Source organism: Gouania willdenowi, chromosome 6, assembly GCF_900634775.1.
Source record: "Gouania willdenowi chromosome 6, fGouWil2.1, whole genome shotgun sequence".
In the NCBI taxonomy this organism is placed as follows: Eukaryota; Metazoa; Chordata; class Actinopteri; order Blenniiformes; family Gobiesocidae; genus Gouania; species Gouania willdenowi.
This window is the reverse complement of record NC_041049.1, coordinates 42181307-42191780: the sequence shown is the minus strand read 5'-3', so window position 1 is coordinate 42191780 and position 10474 is coordinate 42181307. Positions and strand designations below refer to the sequence as shown.

Sequence of the window (10474 nt, the reverse complement as noted above, 5' to 3'; positions counted from 1 at the left end):
AAACACACTATTATACAGCAAATTCATTTGATCAGCTTTTAAAAACATGACTACAGTTTTAGAGCCTGTGATCCTACAAGATGGCAATGTAAACCTCTTTTGTTTACCGAAAGAGGATAAAAACAGTTGTGACCCAAAAAACATCTGTGACTGCAGGGGCAACAGTTCCAACTCTGCAGTTTTGTAGTAGACTATGAAGCAGAAAAGAAGAGCTCTCCTAGGGGCCTTAACTCCCCCTTTAAAGAGTGCACTGACACGCTACGGTGGCTGAAGTTAGTGAGTAAATCACGGAGTACCCAAAATTACTTTTATTCTCAGGATTTGTGCGTCTTCAACCGTCTGTGATTACTCGCTAACTACAGCCACTAGAGTGTCAGACGTGCAATCAATCACGTGATTTCAAAATGGCAGAACACAGGTTGTAAAACTGTATAGTAGCTTCATTTTTAAAAGTTAATAAAAAAAAAAGAATGTGGCGTAAAATATTGTGTTTTGTTAGGCATAAATCTTCTAATAAGTATATTTCAAAGATTTTAGGCCAGATTTGTAAAAACAATGGAGGATCGCTTTAACATCAGTAGATGGTAGATCCTCTTGTTGTTGTACATGTTAAGCAGGACAAGGTAAATTGACCTTAAATATGAATAAAACATCAATACAAAAGATACAGTAGACGTAGTTATCTTGAAAAACATCAAGTATGTCTGGGGGGAAGTACTAGACTGCATAAAAAAAGAAACAATGTTGAAAATGATGGTGTAAAAATGTCAACAATCCTTAAATATGACACAGGGAGTTTGGCTATTTACGCTAATGATGTAAAACTGTAAAACTTAAGTCTTACAGTTCGATCGTGTCACTGCAAATACTTAAGGCGTCGATTTGTTTGCACACCTTCACAAATTCTGCTTGAACTGCCATATCCCACTCCAGCTGTTTGCTTTCACTCAAAGCTTTTGTCCCGGCTAATCGGCCACATCCCTGACCATCCTGAGAGGTGACGCTGAGTGTTCGGTAATGCCTGTAAAAAGATAAGCGAGGAATCGCCCTGGGGAGGTTGTTCTGAGTCAAACTTTGTCCTCGGTTCGCCCAGGAATTGGAACGCGCCTTCTGCGTTTGCTTCGGACGAGTACACAGCTCCTGGGTGGAGCCGCTCGCGCTCTCTTTCCAATCCCACCGCTCCGGTGACGTCGGCGGATTGCTGTGAGATGGAGGTTTAGAAACGGAGGTGTTTTTCTCTTGGTCTACATTTCCACAAGACAAGGTGCGAGAAAGGGAGTTTCCTATGGCGCTGATGGCTTGCTTTGACCTCGCTTGGCTGGGAGAGTTCAGGGAGAGGCTGGAAGATGCACAGCTGTAACTCGACAAACCGAAGATGCTTTGTGAAAAAAGAGATTCACTGAACAAAGCTTGGTCGATGCTGCGGGACAAGTCTATGGGAGAAGGGGGTCTGAGGTCCACGGTGGAGTTGCAGTCCAACACGTACAGACACGACGACTGAGCCTCCAAGGCATTGTTGGCTTTTTCAATTGGGCTTGAAGGTGCAGGTAGAGGAAGTGCCTGGGTCTGGGTTGGTTTATGGAGTCCGTTTTTTTGAGCATCCGCTCTTGAATACAGAGGAAGACTCTCGGACTGTCCCTTTGTAACAACGTGGCAGACCAACAGCTTCTCCTGCATATCTCGAGACCAGGAATCATGACCCGTAACAATGGAAGGGTTTTCATGACCCTGGGGGGACAGAGTGAGTCTTCTTGAAGGCAAACTGCAGGAAAGACATGACCAGGATCCTGGCCTTCGATTGGTAACAGTTTTAGAAGAAGAATTGTGTTGACAGAACAGATGTCGCGTGGCAACGAGACACAAACCAAGACACGCCCCGCTCTCACAGAGCCTGCAGCCCACCTGATAGCCCCACCAAGGCCACGGCAGGAACCCATAGCCATTGACTCCACCTAAACCAGCAGCATGCAGGAGACCATAGAGCTGAAGTCCTCCACATCCCAGCAAACACAACGAGGATCCTACAGCGGCTGCCGCGGCTTGATCCCAATCTTTTTTAATGGCAAAAGGGCAGCGAGCAGCTTGTGTCACATCAAGACTCCTTCCACTCTCACCGCTGTCATCCAGCTGATAAACATGTTTGCCGTTGACCCATGTTAAGCAGTAAAAGATGAAGTAAAATATCGAGAGGAAGGTGGTGAAGCAAACAAACACGGCGTGAGGGAACAGTAAGATCAAATCAGGGAGGCTGGGGAAAATCTGGAGGATAACCACACATCCGAGAGAGATCCCAAAGTGCAACAGGGACATGCAGAGTAATGCGCAAGGTTTGGGCAAAGCTGAGAATGGGGTTGAGAGTGCAAGTTGGACTGAAAGATGCATGCGTGAACGGAAAGAAAGAAGCAGGAACACCAAAGAGAAGGAGGAAATCAAACAAGGGAATGTCAGTTCATAAAGCATCAACGAAACAAGACGAGGTAGGCGGTCCTGGGAGCTGTAAGCATCATAGATTAAACAGAATGCCTGAATCCCAGCAAACGTCAGAATCAGCAGGTGTAACAAAGCAAAGTAAAAGCTTCTCGAGGGACGCCGCAGGGGGAGAGCCAACAGGCTAACCATGGAGATCAGGCAAAAGACAGCAAAGACGGAGCTGAAGCCATAAACATGTGCCTCCCACGCAAAGCCCCAGGAAGCAAGAGCAGAGTTCCAGTCTGAGTAAAGAGGCACCAGCAGGGCAGGACCTGGAGCCAGGGAGCGATGCCACCACTCGGGAGCCAAATTATTTGGGTCGGTGGGAGTCCAGGACTGATTGGATGTTTTGCAGGATGTAGCAAAATCATCCATGTTCACATCAAGCAGGAATGGGCCAGAAGTCTTTAAATCAGCTGTAATGCAGAACAATATCAACAAACATGTTAGTATTTGTTAAGGATAGAGAGACCAAATATTTGAAAATAATGGGCAAAATTTTTATTAGGGGCACATTAAGGAAAAAAACATGTCCGGGTTTGAAACTTTTTAACATATTGGTTTCAGGTCAAATTTGACTCACTGAAAAATCAAGTGTGTATTGCTTAATTATTGGAACAAGAACCATTGAGTTATAGCTCAGTCTGTGATGGATGTTACCAACTTTCAAAAGTGGTGAAAATCATACTTCCTTAATGGATGGAGTTATCTCATGCTATCTTGTAGATCTGAGCTAAAATGTGAATCATTTTACCACACATGGAAGGTACTTGTTGGGTAAATGGTGTAAAAGTTCTCACAAGCTAAAGTTGTCATGTTTCTTTTCCTAGAGACAGAGAAATAGAGAGAGAGATGGTCGCTGTGTATGAAGTTAATCCATAAAAAAACAGGGCACAGGCTTGTAACTGGGATGTTCTAAGTGGGTCACATGGAGAGAGAGAGAGAGAGAGAGAGAGAGAGAGAGAGAGAGAGAGCCTTGTGTAAAGTGTGTGTGTTTGTGTGTGTGTGTGTGTGTGTTCATGTCACTATGTGTGAGATATAACTGTGTTGATTAGCTAGTATTGACCTCACTACTGCTCTCATTTTCGGAGGCTAATTTTAAGCGTAATCAGCGGGTGTCGCCGCTCCATCAGAGCTTTAAAGCTTTGTGTGCCCAACACTGACTGTGTAGCTCATAAATATTTGAGGCTTCCTATTCAAACGATGTTCACTGTTTGCAGTAATGAGCCACTTGGATCGGGAACCTCCTGGTTATTAATGGACCATCCTATTTCTGCTCTTCCATTAGTACTGAAGCTGTTCGGGTCGATACAGAAGCAATAAACAAGTGCAGACAGCTTTGAAACAATGACTCGCAAAATAGTTTTTTGTTCAATAGTTAATCTTATCTACGGAAGTTATTTTGATGGAGGAAATAATCCTTGGCAAATCAAGAATAACATTTTAATGTCAAGAAAAAAGTCGTAATGTTGAGATTTAAGTTTACATTTCAAGAATAAAGTTGAAATATAATGTTGAGACTAAAGTCGAAATGTCACGATTAAAACTTCAAATTTTGAGAATAAAGTTGAAATGTCGAGCTAAAACTTCAAATTTTGAGAATAAAGTTGAAACATAAAGTCAAGATTAAAGTCAAAAAGACGAGATTAAAGTCGAAATGTCAAGAATAATGTTGAAATGTCGCGATTGTAATCTCTTTAAGGACTTTGAAGAGATATTGCCGAAAACTGAATCTATTCCGAATAAAAAACCAAACCCATCTGTCGCTATTGAAGAGCTGTAAAGAAACAGATTAGGGCCAGTTGAGATGGAGACTGTTGTTGTATATGGTCAATTGGCCCTAGTCATCATTATTTTTGACATTTTGGCTTTATTCTTGATTTGCTCAAAAGTATTTTCTCATACAAAATTGGCACTAATCTGTTTCTGTAGTTATCCATGGAATTTCTTGGTATTATTTGACATTATCAGTCCAACTTTTCCTTGTGATTTCTTGCTAATCTAAAGCTAAAGCAACAAATTAGAGTTAAAAATCACTGTACAACGTGATTCCCACAATGGCCAACCGAATGGTATTCAATTTCCGTTTAATTAGTCAGGTTTCTATTCAATTATCACTTATCTAATCATCTTAAATTATTTACATGTCCTCTCTGAAGGATCATGAGCAAACCTTCAATTTTTATCATGATATTGTATTTTGAGTTTATTTTCCAAATTTCTACTTTAATCTCATATTCTGACTTAAATCTCCAAATTAGATTTTAACTTTTTTTCTTTTCTTTGAAATTTCAACTTTAATCTCAAATTTTCAACTTTAATTTCAACATTTTGACTTCATTCTTGTTTTGCCCAAAATTATTTTCTTCATCAAAATAAGGCCCTTATCGGCTTCCGTCTTCATCCAAGGAATTTTTTGGTATTAATTGCAGTTATCAATCTAACTTTTCCTGTGATTTCTTACTCCTTTGAAGCTAAAACAACAATTTAAGATGTTTTTTATCTTTCATTTTTAGAAAGTGTTTCCCACAGTGAGAAACCAAATGGTATTTATTTGTTTGATTTGCCACTTTCATGTCTTTTGTTATTTGTAAAAAAAAAAAAGCTTTTCTCTTTCCTAAAATGTTAACTTTTTTCGAAAGGAATACAATATGTATTCATAATGTAAAAAATAGGTTTCCTATTAGTTAAACATTTAAAAAAATACTGTTTCCTGACAATATTTGACTCTTTTCCTTACATGGGCATTTAGCTGTGTTGTTTAGTTTGTCTCACATGTAAAATATTTCCAATTACATGCTAAGGTTTTATTTAATCATACAACTTTTTTTAGGAAATTTACTTTGGTCTCCTGACCTTTTGACTGTCAACTGACAGTCTTCTTCAGAGGCAGATGACATCGCTTTGAAACAGACCAAACACTAATGTCCACGACAGACATCAGAAACCAGAACGTTTGGAGGGAAAAGAAACAGTTTGGAAAGCCTTGATAGTCCCTCCTCCCACAAAGATTCTCTTCGTTTGCTTTGACGACTGTGTGTCAGTGTGTGTGTTTGTGAACGGTAAATACTTTGAATGAATGTGGGTGTCTAATTATTGAGCAACAGCCTGCTCTGACAGTGGGCAGAACTAGAGAGACTGGAACAGACAAAATGACCCAAAATTATGTTACAAAACTGTGCACTCTAAATGAGAAAAGCCCAATGTAATATTTTTTGGCAAATGTGCGAATTTTATGATTGAAAAATGCTTTTTGTCAGTGAGACGAATGCAGAACGTGATGGAGTTAAATGAAGACATGCTCCAAAAACACAACATTACAACCAACACAAGACTCCTACCTTCCTCTACCGCCATGCTTGCTGATTCCCTGTATAAACCGTGGTCTTTACTTTTAGTTAATCCATGTCTTCCACCCTGGGTTGATACAGACACTTCTGGTTTCCTTTCCAGGCCGTTGGTAACTCTTGATGGAGCAGGATTTTTTGAGGTTGGATCAAGTCCATGAAAGTGTAAAGTACTTGACTTTTGTTGTGGAATATCTGAAGGCATCGATGCATCATTGATATTGTTTTGCACTGTCGTTAGTTTCTGTTGAGTCTGTGTAGGATACAGCTCAGTGGTTATGGTATTATGATGGGTTGCTCTTCGTCCCAGTGTAGGAACGTTTCTAGTTGATTCTCTCTTCTTCTCAGAGGCTGAATCCTCAGTTGATGCAGTGAATCCCTTCTCATCGGTGTATGAATCCGATGTTTCGGGGCTTTCTTGCAGATCACTGTATTCCCCAATCACACCCTGTCTGTCTATTTCCTCTGTTGGTAGGAATGATAGCACATGGAAAGGTGAACTCAGGATGTCATGGTTCTCACGTTGAGTGATGGGATTACTCCTGTTTGGTCTGTCTGAAAGCTGGACGGCTGTGCCACTTCTTTCCGACTGTTGAGTTTCCTTCTCTGTTTGTGCTGTAGTGAAAAGCAAAGAGGCAAGAAAAAGAAGCAGGTGGAAGAGGATGTGGATTCTCAATGAAATGATCATGACGAAGTCTTTCGGAGTTCTTCTCCAGTCACATATTTCACAGGTGGCAAATCTCACAAATCTAGGAATCCAGTCTTTTTAAAACATCTGGAAAAAGACAAAAAAAACACTCAATACGACATGTAGCTTGGGTAGAAACTATAAACCCATTACTATGTGATAATCTCCTCCTCTCCATAATAACAGCAGCCTAGAGTGTTGCAGTGCTTATCTCTCACCTCATCTGTAGAGCATAGTTCGCTGTTAAAAAGCTGCGCCGCTCTGAGCCGCTGCATGTCTGCACTGCGGTCCATGTCCTTTCATACTCTGAGTGCTTTGCCCCTCATCTCTTCATTTGATCAGTAAGGCGACACATGGGACAGACCCCTCCTCCTCATCATCATCCTCATCTTCCTCCTCTCCTGCTGCTGTTGCTGCTGCACTCATCTGACAGTTAGCACCCTGCTGCAGGTTCTTCTGAATCTGAGACAACATTGGTATGCAAGTGGGGGGGAAAGACGGAATAAAAAGGACGAAGATGAAAGAAAAAACATAAATATGTCATGGGAGCAAAGCAGACTGGTGAAGTCTTTCCACTGGCTCCCAGTCCTCCAGAGTATATTTTAAAGTTCTGCTGCTGGTGCATACATGTGTGAATGGGTTTAGATGTTAGACATATGAACTTAATGCACATTGCACAATTCGGATTTTTTCAAAAAATCTGAATTTTTTTGTGTGATTGTTCATATTACGTATTAAATGCATCTTCAATCAGTTGGGAGTAAGAATGGAATGCGACCCTGAAGTGACCCACATGCGCTGAAGAGGTCCTATGGTGACACATAACTCCGCGGGGCTGGCACCGTACTGTGTTTACAGAAGTAAATATGAAAGCGTCCAGTGTAGGATGAGTGTCAGAAATTTTCTTTCCAACAGTCAGCACTTCATAACTTTAAGGAGAGTGAAAAGGAAGAAAGCCAGGTTTATCATTCTAGCCGTTTGTTGTGATGGCTGCTACATCTTTACAACGGATTCTTGGGACTCAGGATTATGATGTTTTTGCATCGTGATGACGTAGGAGTCGAATAGAAAGCGTCTTGGCTGTCCAGACTGCAGTCGCATTGCAAAGAGTCAGATAAGCATCAGATTGAGGACCACATATGAAAATGACCTGTCGGATTTGAAAAAATCAGAATTGTGTCGTTCAGACCATCTTTAACAGATCGGATACAGGTTGCATATGGGCAAAAAGATATAGGTTTTGGGTCGCATTTGCCTGCGGTGTGAACGTAGCCTCATATCTATTGACACAGGTCAGATTGTGGAGCTCAGAGTTCACAGCAAAAAAAAGCAACACATTTATCAGTTATTTTTAACTTTTTACTTATCAGTTTTTTATGCTATAGTCTTCCCCCTCATTTCATTACATCATGAATTTAACATGCTTTGTTTTTTAAATCCAATGGGGAAAACCCACAAACCTAATGGCCTAATTCAATTCCCATTGTTGGTCCTAAAATAGCCAGCAGTCCACATAATACTGGTACTTTTATCTACCTTCAGGAGACATGGTTGAGAAATTTGTGCACAAAAACTTTACATTTCTTTACAAATGAGAACACATAAAAGAGCAAATTAAATAAGTCCAACAAAGAGATCAGTGCATTGAACCCTGCGTCTGATGAGGACACAGGAAAAGCTTCTACCCATCCGTTACTAAAAAGGCTGCAGGGAGACAATGACTGGACAAACACATGAGCTCATTGCAGGACAAGAGCGAATTATTGCCGCCTCACACTTGCCATCTGAATTCATTGAGGAACAAGTCTCTGTTTGTACAAATCATCCTCCAACGAGACCCCAGTCAGCAGGGACTGGAGTCCAGCTGAGGATTAGGACGATCAGGGCAGGACACAGAAACAAAGCTGCACAAGCAGAGCAGGAGAAAACATGTAGGTCTTCATACACTAAGTCCTTATCAAGTCTGACAGAAAATTGTCTTCAAATGTGTAAAAAAAATTGAAAAAAATAAATGAAAATGAGCCACACTATATTTAATGTTTTTTTAGACTTTAAAAAAAGGAGAAAAAAAATTCATCATTAATTTAATTAATTCAAAGAACGATAAAAAAAATGTGTTCCCTAATTATTTCCTCATTGTTTCTACAACGTTACAAGTTGTATATTTCTGCAACGTTAAAAGTTATATATTTCTACAACGTTAAAAGTTAAACAAATCTTATAGCATTTGAACAGACATTGGCAAATTGTGGTTTAGGGGAACACATTTATCATCATTCTAATTCTGAAATAGAATTGCATAAAAATACACAAAACAAACAACAAAAATAACAAACAAAACAAACAGCAAAAAATCAATACATTTACTCCAAAAACACACAGAATGAGTACAAATATACAAAAACAACATAAAAATCTGAAAAATATACGAAATGAAACCAGAAATACACATAAACAACTCCAAAATAACAGATAAAACACAAAATGACTCCAAAAACATGTGACGAGAACAAAATACACACAAAATGACTCAAGAAACACACAAAACACCCACAAAACCACACACAAACGACAACAAAAATATACAAAATGACTCCAAAATACAGTGACAGCAAAAAACACATTAGACGAGAACAAAAATACACAAAATTACGCCAAAATACACAGTTACTCAAAAACACACAAGACGACAACAAAAATACACAAAATGACTCAAATAACAAGTAAACAACCACAAAATAAAGAACATTTTTTAAAAAACTTAAAAAACACACAAATGACAACAAAAATGCACAAAATTACTCCAAAACAAATTACTAAAAACCCCCACATTAAACAACAAGACAAACGCACAAAATCACTCTAAAAACACACAAAAATAAGAGATCAGATAAAATCATATTATCGTGGCTCGGCTGTGACAGGCTGTGTCCGAATAGTCCCTCCTATCTCCTTTCCTATCCACTTTTCCATAACTCCATGGATAAGGTCACAGGGTTAAGGAAAGGATTTAGGAGAGGAGTAAGGAACAGGACATCATGTTTATTTTGACAATGAGACGCACTTCCACTAGGTGACGTAATAATCTGATGGCCGTGAATGACGTCTGCCGTGGTGAAAAAACTACAAATTTCCGAAAATGGACTAAAAGCACATTTATAACACTTTCTGCTGATATAATTTCAAAAATCATAGGGTTTGAATGTAAATCAAAAGAAAAGGATACCAGGCTACGAGGAACAAAAGTGAAACTAAAAGAACGTCACATTGAGAATAGCTGATCACACTCACCTTCCACTCAGAAATATGAAATATGTTGAATAAAACAAGGAATTGTGGGTCAGCATTATCTCGTCTCCTTTGGTAAAGGATGCAACAGTGTTTTCTAGGCTAAAGGAGGTTATAAAGGAAGCATTGACCATCTTTTCCTGAGCTTAAAGAGAACTAGGACATTCTTTATCATGGCCACCACTTAAACACTTCCAGGGGTGAAGGAACAGTAGATAGGGAAGGAGATAGGAGGAGATAGGAGGAAATATTCGGACGCAGCCTCAGTTGACCTAATTTCAGCCCTTGCCATTTCTCAATTCTAAGTATGCATACTTCGTACTTGTGAACTCCTGGGTAGGGACTCGTGGGACCAGACTTGGAGAACTGACATTTTAAAAAACTTGATTTAAACTCATTCAAATACAATAAAACACAATGTAATACAGAAATGAGCATACAATTACAAAGGAATAGGAAGACAATAAAAGGAACAGGCAACAAAAGAATAATAAACAATATATGGGATAGCTTAGGTGCCCGTGTTGATATATTTCTTGAATGTTTTGTAAATGTTTATGGCCTTATTGTTTGCAGTGGTTTCAATTGTGTTAAAATACTGGGTTATTTCGTTTTGAAAGTGATGTTGATTTGGTTTGTGGTATTTAGAGAGGAATTTTAGAGTTTGAATCAGAAGTGAAAG

General features: G+C 39.4%; 1 protein-coding gene across 1 annotated transcript; it reads right to left on the bottom strand.

The window, feature by feature from the left end:
- Positions 1 to 483: 483 nt before the first annotated feature.
- Positions 484 to 6839, bottom strand: prrt4a (proline rich transmembrane protein 4a). The gene is made up of 3 exons (XM_028450348.1): positions 6723 to 6839; positions 5811 to 6591; positions 484 to 2885 (listed from the first exon to the last, which is right to left on the bottom strand). Exons 2-3 carry the CDS (start codon positions 6502 to 6504, stop codon positions 841 to 843), a joined length of 2739 nt encoding a protein of 912 aa, XP_028306149.1. The 5' UTR covers positions 6505 to 6591; positions 6723 to 6839; the 3' UTR covers positions 484 to 840.
- Between the last annotated feature and the right edge of the window lie 3635 nt (positions 6840 to 10474).

Coding starts and splice junctions, on each gene's coding strand:
- prrt4a (XM_028450348.1), bottom strand. CDS start 6,504: ATGATCATTTCATTGAGAATCCACATCCTCTTCCACCTGCTTCTTTTT. Junction 2,886..5,810: donor AAGCATGGCGGTAGAGGAAG/GTAGGAGTCTTG, acceptor TCTGCATTACAG/CTGATTTAAAGACTTCTGGC.